Source organism: Rhipicephalus sanguineus, chromosome 3 (assembly GCF_013339695.2).
Source record: "Rhipicephalus sanguineus isolate Rsan-2018 chromosome 3, BIME_Rsan_1.4, whole genome shotgun sequence".
NCBI lineage: Eukaryota > Metazoa > Arthropoda > Arachnida > Ixodida > Ixodidae > Rhipicephalus > Rhipicephalus sanguineus.
The window spans coordinates 213,042,053-213,066,236 of record NC_051178.1 but is presented as its reverse complement, the minus strand read 5'-3'; the positions used below and the strand labels follow the sequence as shown (position 1 = coordinate 213,066,236).

General features: G+C 46.0%; 1 protein-coding gene and 1 non-coding gene across 2 annotated transcripts in view; both read right to left on the bottom strand.

The window, feature by feature from the left end:
* LOC119388261 (uncharacterized) overlaps positions 1–24,184 on the bottom strand; it is a 27,665-nt gene extending 3,481 nt beyond the window's left edge. The window contains exons 1-7 of the mRNA XM_037655934.2: positions 24,008–24,184; positions 23,860–23,948; positions 21,175–21,241; positions 21,012–21,083; positions 15,425–15,813; positions 12,146–12,232; positions 8,415–8,683 (exon numbers count right to left, since the gene is read on the bottom strand). Coding sequence (XP_037511862.1) covers positions 8,415–8,683; positions 12,146–12,232; positions 15,425–15,813; positions 21,012–21,083; positions 21,175–21,241; positions 23,860–23,948; positions 24,008–24,034 — 1,000 coding nt within the window. The 5' untranslated portion in view covers positions 24,035–24,184. The remainder of the gene's footprint in view (positions 1–8,414; positions 8,684–12,145; positions 12,233–15,424; positions 15,814–21,011; positions 21,084–21,174; positions 21,242–23,859; positions 23,949–24,007) is intronic.
* On the bottom strand, positions 5,400–5,473 carry Trnas-aga (transfer RNA serine (anticodon AGA)). Its single transcript has one exon. It is a non-coding gene; the product is annotated as a tRNA-Ser (tRNA).

Here is a 24,184-nt window from a genome sequence, read left to right as displayed (position 1 = left end):
AAACATTCAGAGGATGGATAAATGGCACAGAAGGTTCCTGCTATATAAGAGGCATTCTGGATAACGGTAGCCAGCGCACTTTCATTAAAGAAGACGTTTCAAGAAAAATTAACCTCAGGGTTCTAGGAGAAGTTGACATTACCGTAACGTGGAGGTCGAAGTGTGCGTCGACAACTAGTTGAAGTAACCTTGCAAAGCCAGTACGATGGTGTTCAGCATGTCATTGAAGCAATAGAGATACGGCACATCTGTCAAGTCATTGTTGAAGTACCCCAAGACCACGAATTCATCAAAGGATTACAGAATTGTGGTCGACTATTGGCTGATGCTCTTTGCTTTTCGCATATTCCACAAGAAGAAGGCATTAGCTTATTAATTGGCTCAGACCAATTGTGGAAGATCCTTGGAAGAGACATCACTTGGCGTGATAATCACAAAGGTTTTCTTTCTATTGAAACTGCACTGGGTTGGACATTCCAAGGACCCCTAAACAACGATGATACCATTCATACACACACAAACTCAAACGTTTGTGTACTTCGGACGAATTGCTGCATGAACGACGAACTGCTGCAGGAACGCTTAGGCACAGAGCTGCAGAAGTTTTGGCAACTTGAAAGCTTAGGGATCACAGATGCGGATGAACCATCCTCCCATGATAAAAAGGTTTTGAAAGCTTTCAACGAAACCATTGAGTTGCGCGATCAACGATACGAGGTCTGTCTGCCTTGGAAGGAACTGCCATCAGACCTGCGTGATAATCGTGCGGTAGCTGTCAAACGACTCCGCTGCCTACTTCATCGACTATCTCAGAGCAAAGGAATTCTGCTCAACTATCATGCAGCAGTCAGACAGTATATTAAGGATGGTCATGCGGAACCAGTTCCCCTCATCGAGGATGCGACCATCACAAAATACTACATGCCCCACTGAGAAGTAATAAGGGAATCGTCTACCACGATGAAACTCCGAGTGGTCTTTGATGCGTCGTCCCATGCCACGGGAATTACTTCACTAAATGACCACTTAGAAAGAAGCCCCAACCTCAGCAACGATATGTTGAAGATGTTGCTGCGCTTTCACAAGCATCAGTTCGGAGTCACGGCTGACGTCCAGAAAGCTTTCTTGCAGATTGGAATCAAGCCGTGTGATAGGGACGCCCTGTCTTTCCGCTTGTTTCTTCCTCTTCTTCCCAACAGGAGCACATGACGTGAATCGCGTTCGCGATTACCGCATGACTCGCGTGCCCTTTGGCACTACGGCAAGCCCTTTTTTACTGAGTGCGACATTGCAGTACCACTTCCAGTGCGTATCCGGAAAGTATCGCCGAACAGCAGAAAAGTTGGCGAGTTGCTTTTATGTGGACGACATGGGCACCAGTGTTGCTACCCCATCGGACGCCTGCAAATTATACGACCATGCCACAGAAATATTTGCCAAGGCTGGAATGAAGTTGCAGAAGTGGGCAACTAACTGCACTGACGTGGAAAATCGCATAGAGCAGCCAGACCACACGAAGATACTCGGACTACTGTGGAACACCAGATCAGAGAAGCTCAGCTTGAACGTTGACCCTGTTCTTGAACGTCTGCAAGAAGCTAAGCCTATGAAACGGGTCATCTTGCAGACTTCCGCTCGCCTGTTCGATCCTCTCGGTCTTGCAGCTCCATTTCTTATCCGCGCCAAGATCGTCTTTCAGCGGATTTGGCAGCTACAACTTGATTGGGATTGTGAAATTCCAACTCGACTTGCTCAAAAGTAGGATATGTGGTGCAGACAAGTCTCTGACGTCAAGACTCTTTCAGTACCCAGGTTTTGTTTGTCAATCAGCGACTTGCATTATGAGCTCCACGTGTTTACGGACGCAAGCAAGGCCGCCTACGGTGCTGCTGCTTACCTGCGGCACAATCTCAATGAAGCACCTGTTCAGATGGTCATGGCGAAAGCCCGAGTAGCTCCCATAAAACAGCTTTCACTTCCACGGCTTGAGCTTATTGGAGCTTTAATGGGTGCCCGACTAGCCAAGTTCATAACTGACACACTGGCAATCCTTCTTCCAAATGCTATTTTTGGACTGATTAAACGGTGGCGCTTGGTTGGATCTGAGGCGTCCCTTCAAAGTAGCAAGAGTTTGTCAAGGGTCACAGAATTCCAAGGTATTACCGACTCTTCCCAATGGAATCATTGTTCTGGAAAAGAAAACCCAGCAGATCTGGTTTCCCGAGGCACGTCCATAAAGTCGCTGATTGGCAGCGAAATTTGGTGGCGAGGACCACCTTGGTTGGCAAGACGCAAAGAATGGCCCAAGCACTCGACCACCAATCCGACTGCTGTAAAAGATGATGTAAAAGAGGATTTGGCAGTAGACACCGTTACGCTCTATGCATCCTCGACATTGGTGGACACTGTTTTCGACCTATCAAGATATAGTTCCTGGTAGCGGGTACTGCGAGTTACGGCTTGGATATTGAGGTTCGTCGCAGCCTGCCGCGTCCGGCCAACCCCCAAGAACACCTAACGACTGAGGAGCTTGCCGCTTCTGAAAAGTATTGGCTGTCCGTTACCCAAAAGCAACCATTCGGCCTTGAATTAGCAGCCCTCCAGACAAGACGAGATCTCCCCAAGGTGTCGACCATTCGGGATTTGCACCCCTTTCTTGCTGAGGAGGATGGCTTGCTGCGAATTGAAACGAGACTTCAGAACGTCGTGTACCACGAAGGCATCAAACACCCGATCCTGCTTCCCGGTAACCACATGGCCACTGAACTCATCGCAGCGGGCTTGCACTGGAGGCTTCTTCACGCAGGAGTCGCAACAACCATCGCAGAACTCCGAGAGCGCTTCTGGGTGACGAAGGGGAAGCAGTGCGTGAAAAGAGTCATCGGGCGGTGTACTTCGTGCGCGTGAACCTGCTACAGCTCCTATGGCAGCGCTACCGACCGAGTGAACGTGTTCAAACCATTTGACATTGCTGGTGTAGATTTTATTGGACCAGTGTACCTGAAGAGTGAGCCGGCACAAAAATCCTACATCATACTGTTCACTTGCATGGTAGTACGTGCTATTCATCTAGAGCTTGTCTTGCGCTCAACAGCCAACAGTTTGTTGGAAGCTTTTCGGCGTTTCATTGCACGTCGTGGACTTCCTTCAGTGATCTACTCTGACAATGCTCAGTGCTTTAAACGTGCTTCTCGCGAACTTCGTGCTGTATATGACACTATTCGGGGAAGTGAGGTTGGGAATTATCTGTCTGCTCATAGCATTACGTGGAAATTCTCTGCTGACCGTGCTCCTTGGTGGGGAGGATTTTGGGAGCATATGGTGAAGTCGGTGAAAGAAAACTTGAGGAGAGCTCTAGGGAGGTCGCTTCTAGATTATGGTCAAATGAGCACGGTCCTAGCAGAGACTGAAGCCGTCATTAGCAGTAGACCTCTGACGTATTCATGTCCTGCCCCAGAGGAACCAAAAGTCTTGACACCTGCCCATTTCTTGCATGGCAAGCGACTGACTGCACTTCCTGACTTACAAACTGCAGCCGTGGTACCTAGCTCCCATACTGAGCTACTTAAAACATGGATACAGCGACAAAAGATGCAAAAAGACTTCTGGAATCGCTGGTACAAGGAATATTTATTGCTCCTTAGAAGCGCCCATAATAGGCCAGTGGTGGACATCACTACTAGTATTGCTGAAGGCAACATAGTCATAGTGCGTGATGATGCCGTGCCCAAGTTGTGTTGGAAACTTGCACGTGTTCTGAAGAACATTACGGGAAACGACAGCATTGTGCGTGCATGTCACCTAAAGCCAGCCGACGGCAAAGTAATCACGCGGCCTATACAACATTTGTGTTTCCTAGGAATGCACCCGTAGCAATTCGTGGGCCGGAAGTGTTAATAACAGAAAACAACACGTTGGGCGCCACAATGTAAAATCCGAAGACTTCGTTCTAATATTAACCTGGTTTTAAGGACAATACGCCGGAAGAGATAGAGCAGCGCGTTTCAACGCTGCCGTTTACTCCAGCCAAAGAAAAAGATCCTCGTGCCACGCGCCGTTTCTTGTCTCTCTCTTCTTCTAGCGTACGCTATGTTTTCAGTTATTAACAAAGGCCACGTTAAGCTTTACACAGCTAGTGCAAACTTCATTTTTTCTTCTCAGCCAATTGTTTTGATCCTTTTGATTGAATATTGAATTAATTACAAGCCATTCGGCACATGAAACAAGCTACCAGCAGCGTTTCTGGAAGAAACTATGCCGATGAATCGCCACCGCACTTGATCACCACCGATTCGCCTAGAAGTCACGAGGCTCTGCGGACAGCACCTTTTGCCGTCGAGCCGACTTGTGCAACAGAAGCTGCATCAACACCGTGCATGGAGTTGTGGATGAATTGCAAAGCACACGTGAGCACTGTTTCGTCCGCGGAATAATCTCTATTCCATGGCTGTGACTTTGGTGGCCCCAAGGTCAAGCTGCACATGTTTTGACCTGCCGGTGGTGCGAATGCCTGTGATAGACGCCGTAAAACCAGACAGTTTAGCGCAAATTACGTCAATTTTATCAGGATGGCACAGTAAATCCAATTTGGTGCACTTTGGCACAGTTGGTGTAGGAGTGGAATCACTGGCATATGCATGGCTGCTTGCTTGACAAGTTTTGCACATACGCGAAAAATGTCGCACAGCTTGTGGCACAGATATTCACAGTGCCAAGTTAACTTGCTTTACACCTAAGCAGTCTAGGCTGCATTTCATTGTACTGAGGTTTATTTGTAAATAAAAGCTAGTAAAACCTTTTGCAATCGGCATTCCTTGGTCATATACTCGTAATTTATCATTTTAATGACTACTTGCATTATAATGCCCCGCAATACGGCAAAATAATTCTTATGATTAGAACATTTCTTACATTGCCAGGCCTTTTTGAGTACGTTAATTAAAATAATATTAGGCGATAATGGTGTAAAACAAGCTCAATATTGTTTCCCACTTGTCCTCACTTTTATCTTCATCAAGTGTGCATGTCTACAAGAATATCAGATTCTTTTGTATCTCCACGAATTTGTGCTGACTTTTGTGCATAGTTTATTTTTGAGTAGTAAAGAAGTGCAGGTCAAGTGGCAAAGCATTATCATAAACAAAATTGCAGAACATCCCACGTATTGTGGGAATCAACTTCATGCGAAGCAGTCAGTAATCTTTATTTTTTTACGTGAAGTGTTATGAGGTGGCTCTATGTGTGTGTAAGTGGAATAGTTGCAAAATACTGCAAACAGCTTCTGCGGAATCCCGCAAGGTGGTCGAAGGGAAATTGACAACCACCCTTTTTAGCACGAAGCCACATAGATATCAATAGAGATTTTTCAGAAAGAAAGCTTCTTAGCTGCTGAAAAATTCGTCCTGGTCTGGGGATCAAACCCAGAACCAACGCCTTTCTGGGGCGGTTGCTCTACCAATTGAGCTAACCAGGAAGCCAGCAACTGTCAGCGCAAGGGCATATTAATTAGGGGTGTGTGAATATTCGAAATTTCGAATATTTTTCGAATAGTGTTTACTATTCGATTCCATTCTCACTGGAATTTTACTATTCGAACAATTCGAACTTCCCAAAGACAAATACAGTCAACGTCCGATTGAAAGTGTCTCCTTCAGATTTTCAATATGCTTCACCTCATTACACTCTCGTATTGCGGCAAAGCTGCCTTTCACACTCCGTTACGGTCGAACTTGGTAAAGACACAGTCAACTTCCAATTGGAAGTGGTCCCTAGATTTTTCAATGTGCTTCACCTCATCACACCCCCGTATTGCGGCAAAGCTGTCTTTCAAGCCCCGCTACTGTCGCAAATGTATTAACTCAAGAGAAAACGCTAGTTCCAACATGGAGGTGAAAGATGTGGCAGAGGTGGGGGCTCAACTAATGCTGTTTCGGACCTGAAATTTGGGCAGGAAGTCCGAAAAATCGGAAGCCAAAGCTTTTTAGCATCGAAAATTTCTGATGTTCTTATATATCGACGTCTACGAGGCAGATTTGGAACTCCGGACTTGAAGGGAGCACACCCTTGTCCGCCACATCAGTTGGGCTTGCACAGAAGTTGAAAGAGGAGGAGAGGCTGAGAAAACGGCATCTCTGCCTATCACGTGTAAACTGTTGTTGGCAACACTTTTGTTGCACCAAATCATGTAGTACGTAAATACAATTTGGCCTCTACATTGCCTTATTCTTGATAAGACAACTATGAAACACCACCCCGCCAGTGCTTCATCAACCTAGCGAAAAGAAACACTTTCATGTTGCCATCTCACAAGAATATGCTTAGGAATCCTCTCCAACTTTTTTTTCTGCAATTTCGCTTCCAAGTTTTGAAAAATATTCGAGAAATATTCTAAAAATATTCTATTCGATTCGCACTCACACTTAAATATTCGAATTCGCTTCGCATCCAAAATATTGCTATTCGCACAGCTCTAATATTAATCAACAATGTTAGACACATGGACACAAAATATTTCAAATCGGTTCTGAAGAATCCAGCAAGGTGGCGGAAGGGTTATGAAATGGAAATTGCCCTTTTTCAATTGAGTGGTTGTGCGCACATTGTGGGCTTACCAGGCCCTTTGACTACACTGAATAAAAGGTGGCTTATGGTACAATGTGTCGCCAGCACTTGAACTGCAACCCAGACGTCAGTTTTGTCGAAACAAAGTACACGCTACGATGCAATGACGTGCGTGTCACTGTCAGTGTGTTACACAGGAGGTCGAGCAACGCTTGACCCCTTGCCGAGTCATAGGTGTACTGTAATATGTATTGTTTATTACATTGTTATAAAAATCTGATAGCCAACACTGCAACCACAAGTGACGTTGCCCCTCTATAGGGTTCTTTTCCAAAGCAATTCCAAGCACTGTCATGACTCTGTGGTAGAATTCTTCACTGTCATGCAGAGTGCCTGGGTTCAACTCCGGCTCGAACTGTGATTTCTGTTCCTTGCATCCATCCAGATTTTCTATGACACGCGCTCTTTAACCCATCACATTTAGATTTCTAAAGTCTAATTTTGCCATTCGTGGGTTGACACAGAGTGTAAATAACATGTGGTGTATACCCACTTTCCATGGGTCGTGATATGTGGGTGAGCGCCACGACTGGGGGAAAGGGTTTCATGATGTACACAACAAGAACGTCACGTTATTATTGGCGCGACCTCTTAATTGTGTTCATCATACATTCATGCCCTTTTATGCTTAATTTTGGTATATACAGTAGAACCCCGCTGTTACGTTCCTCACTGCTGCGTTTTCCCAGCTGTTACGTCGTTTTCCGCCGGTCCCGGCATAGCTCCCATAGGATACAATGTATTGGGAACCCCGCTGTTACGTCGTAACTGTCGGACCGTTCCCGTATGATACGTCGCGAAGTGCGCTCGGAGCCGACCGAGTGACTACCAAAGAGAGCGGCATGGTGTATTTTCACGCAGCTTGGCCTCGTTTGACCGTAATATTAGCCGCATGAGAGGCGCAAGCAACAGAATCTTTCAATTGATGCAAACAAAAGCATGGCCTTCGAGATTCAAATTGCAAAGATGGCGTCTATGACGTAACTGCTCGCGAAAGCAAGGCCTTCGAGATCGGCATTTACTATTGACAAAAGCATAGCCTTTGAGATTTGTATTGCACAAATATGGCGTGTATGACGTAATTGCTTGCGAAAGCAAGGCCTTCGAGATTGGCATTCACTTCTGCCATCGCGTTGGCGTAGACTCATCATCATCGTTTTTGTCGGAGAACGGGAGGAGTTCGAGCTGGTTGGAGCTCGCATGGTCGTGCGTGCGGTTCACGGTCGGACTCGCCGTGCCGATCGTGATTGCGTGTGCTTAGTTCTTTCATGCCTACAGCTGTTGGTGTTAAAAAATCACATACGTTGATTACATTTCTGTGGATGAGGCCGTCCTAAGCTCCGCGTTTCTATCCATCGACTAGATCGCGGCTGAGCGCGCCAATTTTCGCGCTGCTCCTAAGAATTGAAATAAAATTCTGTACCACTAAATATTTTGCCGTTTTTCCTGTTTTTCGGCTCTTACGTTTCCCGTCTCTTACGTTTATTTCCTACGGTCCCTTCAAAAACGTATCAGCGGGGTTCTACTGTACCAAGTTAAGGAGACGACCTTGAGAAAGCCCAGACGTAGACTTTGGCTAGATAGATAAACAGAAATGGTCAAAGTGCCATTGGCTCGCAAAGAAATGTTCTGCATTTAATAAAACACTGGCCAGCAAATGGAAGTCAGCCTTTGGGCTGCTTGGAAGGCCTTGGTTTGGAGAGAGCCCCGTGTGTCATGAGAATCGTGTGTATTTTCTCATGTGCAATTGCACTAAACAAGACTTCACTTGGCAGCAATGGCCATACACTCACCCGAGCTTTCTAAGCTGGGCTGGTTGCCAGTTGACGGAGGGGCTTTCCTTAAGGCCTGTGGAGGTCCACTTTTGGCAGAAGGACGGCTGAATGCTGTGCTGTGCTGGTGCTTACCAGCAGTCTCTCCAAAGCTTCTCTGAGGAGGAGGCAGGCTTTGCTTCTTGCCGGGGTTCAAGGGTGGCCTCCGTGGTCTCCATGCATCGCCTTCTTCGTCGTCACTGCCAGTCTTTCCGGCTGGCCAGAAGAATGGGTCACCAGCTGCAAACTTTCTGCATACAAAACACCAGAAAGAGCAAAATGGTCATAGATGCAGTTGCAATCGGAGTTCTTCAATCGTACAAATTGCGAAAATCCCCATAGGCTCCACATAACAAAATCTGGCCACGCCACTGGCCACTATCAGGGAGGTATGCTGATTGTGGTGTTACCTGTAGGCGAAAACGCAGACTAATAAATGGCACCCTTTTGTATTTTGCATCGCAGCAGACCGCAGGCTTGATAAAGCAAGCAGTAGACATCACTTTTTGCAGATGATATCACAGCCGCACAAATCTTCGACCTTTCTTGAAAATACTTTGTGCAATTCTTGCTGTGACAACCAAGACTACAGTGTCGTCGCTCCCAGGTAGCACATTGGTTTGCTATTTTCCACAGATTAGCCCATGGGCACGTCAGGGTTTCAGAGTGGAGTTTCACAACTGCTATAATTTGGAAATACCGTATTTACTCGTGTAATGAACCCCCCCCCCCCCTTTGGTCCTCGGAAAAAAAATGTTTTTGACAGAACCACCGTGCATTCGCATCGGGGTTCTGTTAGTAAGCCTTCAATAGCATTAACTGACAAGTACATCGCGGTGATCCCCGGTGGACGGTGGCCTGACGTCCGTGCTGCAGCCCTTTGACGTTTCCATTAATAAGCCTTTTAAGGACAACGTGCAGCGGCTGTACACGGAGTGGATGGCCGACAGAAACCACGACCTGACTCCTGCCGGTAAAATAAGGACGCCGTCCATCGAGATGCTGTGCCGCTGGATTCTGGATGCATGGAGCCAGATTCCAAGCGATATGATTGTCCGGAGCTTCAAGAAGACTGGGATCTCCAGTAGCCTGGACGGTACAGAAGACGATGCGCTGTGCTCTGGCGATGACGAGGCAGCAGCAGCAAGCAACATAAGCAAGGAAGACACTGACGGCGATGGAAGCGAGTAGGAGCGCCAAAAAGTGGCCGGTTGGTGTCATCAATAAAGCTTTTTTTTTCGCATACATTGCGTGCAAATGCTTACTTTTTAAAGAAAGACTGAGGTATAATTATTGAATTTCTGAACACCGTCATGCGAAATTTTAACTTTTATACCTACCGTAATTTTTTTTTTCCGCGTGATGAACCCTCCCCCCAAATTTGCATGAACATTTCTGAAAAAAGTGGGTTCATTACGCGAGTATATACGGTAGTCTCCAGGAGCAAAGCACATTCTAATATTATTGAAAACAGAAGGCTCTCTATGCAGATGCATTTTACTTGTTTTGTACAGACTATCAAAATGAAAAATCAATATATCCAAGAAAAAAAGTACTAAAGAGAAAAATAATTTCACTCGTATTGAAACATTACCCTTCGAGAATGCCTAGAGACAACGCTTGGTAAGTAAGAAAATGCGAGTGGCGCCACTGTCCCAAGTCCCTGCGCTAATTTGTCATAGTGCCGTAGATTTTCACAACTCCTGCGGAGACATACACACAGTTGAACTCCAGAAAAACGAAACCGACAGGAAAACTGCAAGATTTCACTATCACGAGAATTTAGTTTTCACACAATAACACAGTACAAATAGTAAATCGTTAAGCAAATCGACAATTTAATGCCAAAATTCAGTTAGCTAGCCTTGTCGACGCTTGCCATGTAGTAAATGCACAGGCTTTCCTTTGCAACGCAGCAGGTTGCCCACTGTGACATCATGATCGTGTCAAAAGCACGTCGGAACACATTTCGTGGGTTGGTTGTCATCTCCCCGTTGCTTGTGCCATTTTTGGGACTCATCTGTTTCACACATGCTGCTTACAATGGCTTCGTTGGGCAATTCTTTGTGAACGACCACATCATCAGCACTAATAAAGTCGTTGACACTGACGTTATCGGAAACCTCGCTGCTGCGGGGACGAAGTGTGCCCCCTGCATCGGCCAGTGCTTCAGGCACAACGCTTACCGCAGTGGCACAAGTGTGTGCAGATCTTCAGGTGGCCAGGGTGGTGCCATTGACCGCGCACGTAATGGCTCTTGGGTGGCTCGGAAATGGGCAACAGGGCAGCGATAACAATGTCTGGCGCGTGCAGAGGCTTCTAGCACTATGCTGGTTTTGTAAACAAAGATGGCGTTGCCCACGCAAGTGCAGTGTGGCAGGGCTTTACGCAATTAAAGTGTGAAGCAACAAAATTTTGAGCGTTTTTAGAGCGTAAGCTCTCCTACGCCACGTCTTGCAAGGTAAATCATCACGTCGCAATGACCTTGAGCCACCGGAGTGCCAGTGACATCGCGCCATGTGATCCACTGCGGAGAGGCACCGTCGCTGCAGCACCACGTGGCTAGGTGAAGGTTTAACGGCTGCTTCGATGGCGCTTGGTCACTCGGTCCCTCAATGGATGGCGCACCGGCCGGGTCATCTGTGCATGTGCTTCAGCACAAGCAACAGGCTGAATCCCATTGTCCAGTAGATATAGCTTGACAGCATGCAGCAAAATCTCAAGCAAAGGCAAATTTGCCTGCTGAAAAGGGAGGCCAGATTAGCATGTTAGTATATAGAAACCAGAGTTGCCACCATTCCTAACTACTACTGCCTTCGTCAGCATTCAAGAAACACAAAGGGAGATACAATCAGACTTGCAATAAAGCCTAACAGAAAGACGGCGTGCATAGCCTTTGCAAAACCGCGCCAAACATACCTTTCACTGCTGATAACTAGCTTTACAAAAGCCAAACCTCAGCCAGTTTCTTGCACTATACTGGCATTGTGCTAGTAGATGAGTGGGAAAATGCCCCGTAAATTTTTCCATTGTTGCGAGATTGCAGTTTAGCAACATTTTGTTGTTTAGAAATGCGAGATAAAACAATTGCTATGGGCATTTCCAGGGACAGAAAAATATTTCATTGCTGCGCAATTTTGCTATTGTAGGTTTTAACGGTAATTACTTATTGGTAAAAATTAATCACATTGTATTCCAGGAGAAATAGACTTACCATGGCAAGTTTCAGCAAGTTTTATGGAGCCAAGGTGGCTAATATACCAAAAAAAGAAAAACTGACATCCATGATGTCGCACTGCTGTTATTTTTCAGGCACTGGGGGCATGGAATTCAGGAATGAAACTCTTAATTTTCACGTACTTTTCTATTAAAGAGGCCCTGCAACACCTTTCCAAGAAATTGCCTAATGGCTTCATTAAAAGAGCTCACTGCCTCACGAATCGACTGCCACAAAAAGTTTTTAGAATCCGCCAAGTACAAGCGGAGTTACAGGGTTTTTGCAGCATTTACAGCATTTTTCTGCTCCAGAATCTGCTCCAAAAAGCAAAATGTCACTTCCATCACTGCATGTGTTCATTAATTACAACCAATCCTGCACCGTTGCTCTGCATTTTCATACCTTCATACTGCTGAGGTCAACAATGCAAAATGGTTCCCCCCTTTTTTTTTTGCTGGCTATTTCACATACATACAGGCATTGATTCCAAACAAACCTTGGTGGCAATTCTTTGTCAGGCTCCTCCTCTGCAGCCATCTTAATGAAAAGCTTCTGCACTCTATCGGGGCTCTGAACTGGAACACTGAAATACAATGCAGACTGTCAGTTATAGACACACGAGCCGCTATGGATAGTTTACACGTCACATCACAGATATTACTGCTGCCTGAAGGTGTCTATTCATTACTAAAGACTAACTGACTTAACCCTTTGTGCATCATGCATAAGCGGGACACATACGTCCCACTCTTCCTTCTGAGGAGAAATTTTTCTCCCACATCACCTGTCGCAATTAGCAAAACGCTAAGTGGCTGCTATCTTACCTAAGTCTATGTAAGTTAGAGAAGAAAAATTGTTTTACCGCGGTTTCGGAAGGTGGCAGTAGTGCCACAATGCCACTGAAATTTGTTCCATTTTATATGAAGGCTTCGGAATTTTCCTCTCGTTCAGATAAAAGAAACCTGTCATTCAGAATGCCAGGAAATTTTCTCTTTTTCTGGTTTTCTAGAGAGGAGATTTCAGCTCCCAGTCATCATGTGTTTTAGTAGAACTGTGCAGTAACTTGACTGATAAATGCATCGAAACACAGTCCTTAGCGAAACTGCCACGCTCTTTGCTAAGCCCGATTGTGGATAATGGTGCATGGGTATAATATTCTTGATATCATATACCTTTTGAAAAGTGGGCAGATATTCAGGGACAACATCAGCACTCGGCCATTTCGACAGTGGAAGAAGGGACAACAAAATTGACAAAAATGGTTGGTGTATGCGGTGAAGCAAGCTTTACAGAAACAGACCACAGCCCTATGAAGGCTTGTAAGGCGAATGGGCAGGTGCTGTCCTGCTGCTGAAAATGAGGCGTGCACAACGTTCCTCTGCAACACTTGAGAAGTGCTCATCTGCGCCACATGTGTCGGCTGTTTCATCTCAAATACCCGGCGATACGATCGCACGATGGTACATTCAGTGGAGTCAGTGGGACATACGTGTCCCACTTTTTTCCAGTAAAGTACTGGCTTGATTTTGATGAAATTTGTTTGATACTATTTCTTTGTGGTGGATATGTATATACCACAGCCGATTTTTATAACATCGTGTCAAAAATATAGGCCAACCGACAAAGGGTTAATAGAGAGGCTTAACCAGCTAGACAAGAATCACAGAAGAGGAAATCGGAAGACTGTTAATTTCACCTAACAATTTTTGTCAAATAATGGTCCTTTAGCAACGAAGCCATAACGAAGTCACTCGAAGGCATGCAAGTGAATTAGCTTACGGTCACCACATTTGCAATAAAACCGAAAGGCGTGCTGCGTGCGCAATATTATCATTATGCACCACATTTGAGCACGGCAAATCAATAAGCGTGACACGTCGATCACATCGGGTCTTCGAAGCAGAAAATGGCTAAAAGGCACCACAGAAAGAAGGCAGTGCACCCTTCCTTTCAGGGAAGCTGTGCTTTAAGTGACCACAGGTAAAAATTAAATTGATAATCTAATGCAGAATGCATAACCGGAAATGTGCTGCAAAGCAATGCAGGAAGCAAAGAAGAAAAGGGAGGTGGTGCTCATCAGGTGAAGATGTAATCGACTCGTGTGCATGGGAGAGAAGGAGTGCTGCACATCAAGGCAGAGAAGGTTAAAGCTGGCGTGGTATGTAAAGCTCCCTTTACATAGGGCAGCCACGTTAATTAGAGGTCACTACATTACACTGTTGCGAGTGTAAATGCACGCCGAAATTCAATCAATGCGTAGTGTTATAGAGGCATAATGAAACACATCTAATAACTGAAATCTAACATCGATATAGTAGTGGGTGCCAGCCTTTGATTATCTTACATAAAGAAAAAAGAAAGTGCCTGAACAGTCATTTCACCCATAGACCTCCACGAGCGCCTGACTGACAGGTGAAGCTACCGTGCCTGCGCATGCGCAGATAAGTTTTCATGTCGACTTTTTTTTTTTCTAGCACAAAACCCTTTAAACACATTTAGCGCACTTAATAGTTTAATTTTGATGAAATTTTTTTTTCTTCCTCAGAAAATTTGTTCAAAGAACAACTGACAGCCAAAATTTTCTTTGTAGCTTTAATGAATAAGTCGGCATCTCATTATCGCCACCGTGGCGGCCAAGTGACCACACGACCACGTATGCGCGGACTTCAGTGATGATCAGAACTGTGCTTTATGAATTGGTGCGAAAAGGACTGAAACAATGTGGCTACAGCGGTATCGGCTAAGGGGTGGCACACCTTGGAATGTTGAGGTAATTCTGTCTTCCATTGGACCCCTAGCGTAAAAATGACATGCAGTACAAGCTCCTGTCCAGCCTCCCTTGATGGCCAACAGCATGCCTTTCGGCAAAATAATTCCCGGCAATTCCACTTAGCATGCCATCGATGTCGGCAGCCAGAATCACCTACTCAGTGGCCTGACCACACAGCGGAGGATAGCAAAAAAAAAAAAAGGAGCCTACACACTCTATCCTGTCATGCCTTGTGCAAGCATGTTTGTCTATGACCACAGGACAAGCAAAATGCCACAGGGAGCTTGAGAAGTCACTAAACGCGTCACATTGATGACATTAACGTGGGGTACCGGCTCAAATAATCACAGCAAGGTTAAGGCAACATGTGCCATTAATTCTTAGTCAGAGGTAGCTAAACACACAGCAGAATTGAAGAAGACAAACATCTCGCATTTGGAATTTTGGCATCAGTGGTCTTTTAAGAGTATGCTGACAGACCCCTAAACCACTCCGTGTTCAAAAGCAAAACAGTTCCATTCTTGCCTTGGCTTGCCTCCTCACAGCTTATTCGATTTAGAAGACACATGGTCAATCTCGATACCGAGTATCAAGACTGCACTTTTCAGCTACAGACAAGCTATTAACTCTACTCGTGCAATACAAAAGCCTCTACACAAGGAGAAATCCCTAGAATATGTACGACGGCCAAGCAGGACTAAGAAGAACAGGCATGCGACTCCATGGCAAAGCATGGTAGCACAAAAATCGCAACTGACATTCCTCGTATATGGACGATTCGAGAGCTTCTACCCTAGTTAAATCATTCGAACCACCTTGCTGGCATCACGAAGCGCAGCAAAAAGACGGGAAATGCCAGGAGAGAAGAATGTGCGAGGTCTTTGTATTTTCAGAAGCTGCTTAGAGGCCTTTAAAATCTAAACATGAACACCTCGTATAATGCTCCTTTATCGATTGCAGTTCATGTAATGGCTTCGACAAGAACACACATGAAAAGCTACATACCCTGTAGATTGTGTGATGGATGTTTCTTTGGCCGTCTTCTCGCCAGCTTTCTGCAAGGCTGTCTTTTTTACTTCAGGCTTTGAGGCACCCGAAGAGATAACCCTGATGCCTTTAAATGCTGCTTTACTCTTCGTCGGCATTTTGGCATTATTCCCGCCATCAGGCAGAAAGTCGTTCTCACACACTTCTTTAGTTTCATTCACAGGTGGTGTTTCTAGTTCACCAGAAACAGCAAAACGCTTTTTCTTGCGTTTCTCCCAGGCATCATAGACCTTTGGCAGCCACTCTTTCCAATCAGCGTTAGCACTCCTGAACTCCTCAATGACTTTCTGCACTTTTGGGCGGTCTGCCAGACGTGCCAAGGCACGTTCTTCCGGAGTGGAGTCAGCCTGCGAACAAAACACATAATGCTAGCTATACCACATCAGTTGACAATGTCGTAGCAGACAGTACGTGTAGTACACCACAAGTGCTGTAAAGCAACCCCGTCATAACTCAAGCCAGTGGGTTATCTATTTGCTTGCACTTGTGGCGTCCGTACAAGCCTGACGGCAAGGATGTTTGCCAGTGATCTCGGCACCATGGCAGCCATCCACCATGTTTAGACAGCATCCCTGCTGCCCCATTTCACTAGCCCTCACTTTGGGGTGACTGCCTGTCCTTTTGCCGCTTTGTGTTGCCAAAGTCTCAAGTGGCCTTTCTCTTTTACTCTTCAATGAAAGTCAGTTTACTCCCTGCCTTGAAGCTGTCAAGACCAACTTTTTTCCCCAGCCAAACCGAACTCCCAACAAGTGGTCACCTAACAAACTGGTTAAACCACTAAACTCATGCAAGACAGAGCCAGTATAATGACTTGGGAAGCATTCCAAACTGGTGGGAAACTAGACACAAAGTACCCGAAACAATAATGTATTCTGAGAATGGTATGACAGTAGCTCATTCACCTATGAGCATTCTCTATCTGCAAGATGCCACACATATAACCATACCATCATGTTTCTTGTGTAAGTTTTTTCATCACACTCATGGCTGGCTTTTAAAAAACTTGGAGGACGCTTGAGCTTGCCTTCAAGAGTAGAATGCGATATTGTAATTGGGCGCCGGGCGCATCGCCTTCTCAACTGCCAGCCTAGCTTCGGTTCTCGGTGCATACCTCAATCTTCCCAAAGGAAACAAACGACTGTGCATGTAACATTGGCTGTTCCAAAGTATCCTAGAATGCCTACTGCAAGTACAGTTGCGCAGTGCCCGCTACGCCATAATTCTTCTTTTTGCAAATCAGCGGAGGGCCCACTATGCGTCCGTAAGGCAACACTCAATCCTACACAGCTGCTCACTTTGTTGATGCTTTTGCTGAGGATGATGATGCTTAAACATGTCTGAGCACTTTTCAATGGGTGGGCCCTTAAAACACCCACTCGTTATGCAATTCACGTGTTTTGATGCCTGGCACGATTCTACGCTTCTGCCACGCAATATTACATGCGTTAAGGAGACTCTTTCCGCTTCATGACATTCATATAGTGTTTTTTTCAGAAGCAGTTTCAAGAAATGACGTGGCTCTGTGGCAGAACACCTGCTTGCCATGACGACGGTGTGGGTTCGATTCTCACTCGAAACCGAAGATTTTTATTATTTTATTCGCATCTTCCTTAATTTTTTGGTCATGGACAACGCTGATTTTTCGCTCACATCCAACGACGCCGACACCGATGCTGAAATTTCTGCGAAACGAGCCCTTTAATGCTATTGCGTTAAAAAGAATGGGCGTGTGCGCAATCTTTAAAAGCTGAAAGCAAACAAAATCACTGACTCATGAAAACAAGCAGTTTTCCAGGCCGTTTTCGCATGTGTAAGTCTCAGGCGCTAGTTCAGTTCCTCTCAGAAGAAAACCCCCGCTGTTGTAAAGCTTTTAGTATGGATACTGAAGACCTTTATTACTCCTTGTATAATTTCATAGCTTTACCAAACCCGCAACATTCTAAAACAACAATATTATCAACAGCAGTGCCCTACTTACCGAGAAATTAAGCTAAATGTATCACACGACGTGCACCACAAGCGGGATATTTTGGACATGGTCCCGATGACGTGAGAGCGTCCGACTACAATTAATCACTAGTAATCAAACTAGCTGCAATAAAAAAAGAACCTTCCGTGCATCAAGAGACGTAATAAAATGTTGTTTGTTCGTTTCTGTTTGGTTCATGGAAAAAAGAACCTCTTTGGCTTTGCCATGGGGAACGGCGCGAGTGGTTCAAAGGTTCAGTTTTCGCCGAACTGCGCTTCGCCCGGCGCCCTGCTTCGCTCACGCGGTCGCGTCTCAGTGGTAGTTTCGGTATCGCGTACTGCCGCGTGTGTTTTGCGCGCTCGTGAAAGTCGCTCTGACAGAAAGTTCGACAAAATGCCGCATGCATGTGATGTTGCCGGATGCCCGAATGGTGCACGCCGCCAGTGCATGCCGCCACACAGTAAAGGCGGGCAACGTTGGGCAGGGCAACAGTGACGTCAGGAAGACCACTTTCAGGCGGGTGGTTTGAAGTGCGCTAACGCAATGCGGACCACTAAAACGTGATTTTATTTCAAAATAAGCACTTCCTTTGTACAAAAGTAGCACTATCAGGCTTCTGGACTGCTATTTCAACAATCAACGTCAACTTAAAGGAGCACTGACACAAAATTTCGAAGTCGAGATAATGAGTGAAATAGATGTATGTGGAGCCGTACACAACGTCTACGAAATATAAAGGGCCAATATAGCCTAGAACATATTTAAAATCAATTTTAAAGTGCATGCCGCGCGACTGAGCAAGATGCGAGCGCTTCGCGACGCCGACATCAACGCGGGGGATGTGTAAACAAACCTACGTCACGAGTTTGTGTTGGCTGGTGGCTGGTTGTGCCCTTGCGCTTGTGCCGTGCTACCTGCCATTTCTTCCTCCGTGCCTGCGGCTTGGCATGTTCTAGTTGTGTTCTCTTCCGCTGTTCGCTCGTCGTGCCCGTTGGCCGATGTTATGGCCCGCTCACGCTAGCGGCAAGCCTGCCGCAACGGCGCAGTGCCGCAGAACGTCGGCCGTGGCCGCACACGCGAGAGCTGTCCAACTTGCACGGCAAGCTTCGCCGGCGAGGCATTCGCGCCTCCGAAAAACATGGCTTCACTGCCAAAAGCGGTTGTCGTCCACTTCGAATCTATCAAGTGGCCGCCGTGCGCTCTGTAACGTGTAACTTCCGCACTGATGCTTCCATTTGCTTTAGATTCATGTCCTTAAGCTTCGACAGCAATGTATTCGTCCCGATTCGGCGCCGTTTTTGAGAGCCATAGTCAAATAATCGATGCTGTAAGCTTAGCGAGTCGAGATGGGCGCTTCCGAATGCTCGGAGGACATAGACTACGCGTTTGTTAGTTGTTTCTAATCCTCCATAGCTGGCGCCACTTCACCTGGTTCGGCGCCCACCGCACTCACGCTCGCGCGTCGCCTACGTCACAATTTTGCGTGTTCACGTGGCCAGCTGTGGCTACCCGTCCTCCGGAAGTAGTGCTGCCCAGCTCGGTGCTTTGAAACCGAAACTGCGACTGGGCGCTCTAAAAACGTCTCTAAATAAATAACCGTCGCGCACTCGCGCAAACGAGGTTTGCAGCCGTGATAAGTGGATCATAAGCTATCTATTGCAACAAAAAAAGCAAGGTGCAAAATTTTTGTGTCAGTGCTCCTTTAATATTTGCCTTTAGTGTCCCTTTAAGAAAATTCAATCTGCAATCGATTACTTTTAGGCATTCCAGAGGGTCGCCTACCACTAGTGTGCACTTCAGTCAACTGTTACAGGGGTCCTGAACCACTTTTCCATGCAATCATGGCATTACCCTAGTATAGGAGTTTATTGCCTGACGAATTTATTGCTGCAAATATTTCTCAAATCTGTCAAGAACGAGTGGAGTTACAGGGATTTGTCACACACACTTTCTGTGCTTTCTTTCATCCCAATGAGCACACTAGAAGTTACACAGGGAGGGATGGCATGCGAGAAAGAAGCATACGTCATGACCTTGAGCACGTGTGATAAAACACTTTCTGGTTGTGATTGCTAAGTGTTGGTTCCAGCCTTGAAAAAGACACTTGTTGGAACACTGGCTCCAGCGACACCCCCTGTTCCAAGGATTTCTCATCACTAAGTGCTAGTGTGAGTACTGTATAATCTTAGCAGACTACGGAGTGTGGCACTGGCACGTGGCGGCAACCCGTGGCAAGAAGCACGTCTGATCCAAATGCCCCTCTGGATTTATGTCGGCATGCTATTTGTTGTTTGATGCCAAACAGCAGGCACCAGCAGCTCTGAAGAGAGTGAGCACAGGCCTCTGTATGAAAAGAGGGTGCCTGAGAAAATGGCTACTTCGCACTCTGCTTGTACGGTCTCCTTGCCGCAGACGACTGCAGGATTTGGATGAACTGTTCTTAGCAGCGCCTGCTTTCTGCAGGATGTTTTTTTCCCCATGCACAAGGAGTGGTTCATGACCCCTTTAAAGGGACTGACAACTAAGTGGCCAGTACATGTCACGAGACATTGGTGGAAGTTGAAGGATTGTTAATTATAGTGACAGAATCGAGCATTAATTTCATGATTTAAATAGGACTTGTATTTTTAAATTGCGTTTGAAACTCACAAAAATCGGCACATCATGTCACTTGGCAGATAAGGCTTAGTATTCGCAAATGAGTCGTCTGCTGTTGTGTAGGTGCACCACAATTTGTGCTTAAAGTTACAGTCTGTATATTATTAGGCATCCCTGCCTTATTCTATGGTTATTACGAAGCAAAAGAAGTGGACAATCAGAAGTGGCGCTGCCTTCACGACAGCTGGTAGAACCATGCCGAGCCGCGGCACACGTGCACCGTTTGCAGCGTGCGTTGCATGCATGACTTGGTTGGTGCTGCAGACTGAAAAATTCCGATAAAAATGTTTCACGGGGTTCTCCGCTTTACCACTCCACGATTAGGCACTCTGTTGCACCAAAGAAAACAGGTACCATAAGAATTGGCTGTCAGTTTGATTAAAGGGAAGCACAATCATAATCAGTTTATACATGTTAATAAATGGTGATAATTACATATGTACTATATACAAAAGACATAGAAAGTGAGATGGGACCTCCTGTGCATGATGACAAGAAATGTTATTACAAACAATAATGGCAACACATATAGTTAACAGTAATGAAAGCTTTTAGCAGACATGACATAAATGAGCCGGAGTTAAAAGTATTAAAGAAGAACACTAAGGTGTGCCTCTCATAATGCTGGTGCCCTAAGTGCACGTGGCTGTAGAAATGGTGTCTGTGCACTGCACAGATATGATGAAAGGAACTGCCAGTTACAATTTTGAGGAGAATGCACAGAGTAAAATCTGGACATGCCCTACACGCAACTGTTGCCTCCCATTGCACTGGCACATAAACAGAATAAAAAAACTTTTGACAATGCCTAGAGTTCACGGTAAATCCTAACCTCGTGAATAACTAAATCAACAAAAATGAAATCATGCACAGTTTATAAATATTGCATGTTAATTAAGAGGCATTTTGTTTACGTACCCGAACAAGCACATTCTTCCATGGCTCTTCAGCAGCTAATGCTTGACGTGCAACGGTGGTGAGATCAACTTTCTGAAACAATATCATTGAATTACTGATGCAACGTGGGCCGCTACATCCATAGAAAAAAAAACAAATACGGTAGTAACTATAACTTGCTCACCTTTAGGTAATTAACTTGGTCTTTCCAACGTGCAGCCTTCTGAATTCTTTTTTCAGCGTCCGGGCCTCTATTACGAATGAGTAAAGGAATGAAGATAAACATCTATTACGGCCTTATATGCCTCATCAAACGACAAAAATGGCCCTCGGCGACAACACGAATAGTACCACAACCGAATGACAGCAGACGAGAATCCGAGATAAATTAGAAGAGATGTGACGTCATCATGACGTTGCAGACTGGCGAAATTTGTGACGTCTTTATGACATACATTATGACGATGTAATCACATGACACCGTCACTTGGTCAAATGTGAGCCGATCTCGGAGGCAGTGCAATACTGCAGAAAGGGTAACGAGGGAGGGAAGCATCAATACGGTCGACTGACCAAAAAAAAAATAAAAAAATCGGCAGATCCCACGTACCGTGGGAATCGATGTTATGCGAAGTATCTGCGGGATGGTGACTGTGGCGTAATTTTTCACATTGAGCGAAACGTTACGGAATGACGCTAGAGAAATGTGGTGGTATACACAAACTCATGTTTTGAAGAGTTGCATATGCATTATATAACCAGTTGTTTACAGTTGCGTAACGATGCCAACAGCAACATGGCTGTTACCAACACCAGACGCGGTAAGCTTACATGTAGTGCTTATATTCTTCAATACAGATAGCGCGAATACAAACAAGACAATGAAGGAACACAGATGCACAGGACAGGCATTACTCGCAACTAAGCTTCATTCAGGAGTTTCCCTAGATATATACACAGCCGAATGGCACGCGCAGGCGCACTGCACGTACGTGACAGTCACAGTTGCAGTTGTTATGCTTATACTTGTGTTATGACGGAGAACACAGGCGCTCGCACGCAGAACGAACATACGTACGCACGCACGAACCCGTGTGCATGTGGACGGAGAACACAGGCGCACGCACGCAGAACGAACACACGTACGCACGCACGAACCCGTGTGCATGTGTGGAAGGGGTTCTTGACCGAAGGGCTCCGGAAATTTTGACCATCGGGTATTCTTTAACGTGTACCAATATCGCACAGTACACGGGCATCTAGCATTTTGCCTCCATCGAAATGCGACCACCGTGGCCGGGATCGAACCCGCGACCTTCTCAAAAGTTGTATATGCATTATATAACCAGTTGTTTACAGTTGCGTAACAATGCCAACAGCAACATGGCTGTTACCAACACCAGACGCGGTAAGCTGACATGTAGTGCTTATATTCTTCAATACAGATAGCGCGAATACAAACAAGACAATGAAGGAACACAGATGCACAGGACAGGCATTACTCGCAACTGAGCTTCATTCAGGAGTTTCCCTAGATATATACACAGTCGAATGGCACGCGCAGGCGCACTGCACGTACGTGACAGTCATAGTTGCAGTTGTTATGCTTATACTTGTGTTATGACGGAGAACACAGGCGCGCACACGCAGAACGAACACACGTACGCACGCACGGACCCGTGTGCATGTGTGGAAGGGGTTCTTGACAGTTCTTAAACAAGGTCATCATCACCGTGATCAGTGAGCCCCAGCAGCTGGACCGGACTTGTTAATCGGATCCGTTCATGATCGCGGCCATGAGGAGTCTAAGTGTAGTGAAGTGCGAGGTATAGTGCGGCTGGTAGAAATCCTGGATGCCTCTTACGATGAAATGATCTATGATGCCTCCTGTAGTGGACGTGGCCCTTTTGAGGCCCTTTCAACGTCCAAGCCATCTTTCACGCAGTATAAGGACCAAGCGTCGTTGGGTCTTGATAACTCAATGTTGAATTCACCGTTAATGATGAGAGGCCTGGTTCTCTCAGCAGGTATATTGTAGGAAGCATTGACCCCGATTTTTGAGTAGTCCACGTCGTCCACGTTGCGGACCACGTGGACGAGTGGATAGTAGTTGAGCGTCCTCCAGAAGTGTTCTGTCTTCAGCTTCCTCACTTTCCTTGCGTCCGCCGCGGTGGTGTAGCGGTTACGGTGCTAGGCTTCTGACCCGAAGGTCGCGGGTTCGATCCCGGCCACGGTGGTCGCATTTCGATGGAGGCAAAATGCTAGATGCCCGTGTACTGTGCGATATTGGTACACGTTAAAGAATACCCGATGGTCAAAATTTCCGGAGCCCTTCGGTACGGCGTCTCTCATAATCAAATCGTGGTTTTGGGACATAAACCCCCAACAGTTATTATATTATCACTTTCCTTGCGTGTCAATGTGTGTGTGTGTTCGCGGTTACTGTGTTGGTTGAGACTCTGTATCACTTGTGGCTTATAACCGCAGAACATGAACTCTGGTATGCGGGTATGTGCCACACGTGACTGAGAGAAAGAGTTTCATGACGTACGCGACAGGTATTTTGCGTTATTCATGTCATGACCAGTGGATCGTGTTCGTCACGCACTGATCCCCTGCTATGCCAATTTTGGTATTATGGTATACTACAGGTTATGGAGACAACCTGGTGAGTGACCAGACGTAGGCGGCTAGATAGATGCGTAGATAGAAACGGCCAAAGTGCCTGAGGTTCGCTAAGAAATGCTTCGCATTTAAAAGGGAAGGAGCAGCTGATGGCCCTCGCCTTCGAGTCGTGTTAGACGATGAATGCATCAGGTGGCGGTTTTTAGGCGATCACCGTTAACACGGTCTGACAAAACCTGCTTACTTAGAATCTTGGAGCTTCTTTATCTGTGAAGTCATTTTCTTAATCAGGAAGACTCTTTCCGTCTTGAGCAACCCGCGCAGCACCACGACCTGCGAAACAAGTGTCGCATGGAGAGACCGGGATAAAGTAAAATGTTGGTCGCACTCACCAGGTTATTCACTGCGATTTTCTCCATCTTTTAATTACTGTGCATTTGTAGACGACACCAAATAACGAACGGTACTTCACGATGTATGTAGTACATACATACAGTCACAGAACAGAACCCAGTCTTCGGTCTCTTTAAGAGCGAGCTTTCCCTCACTGCAGTTTAGAGGCGCGCGAT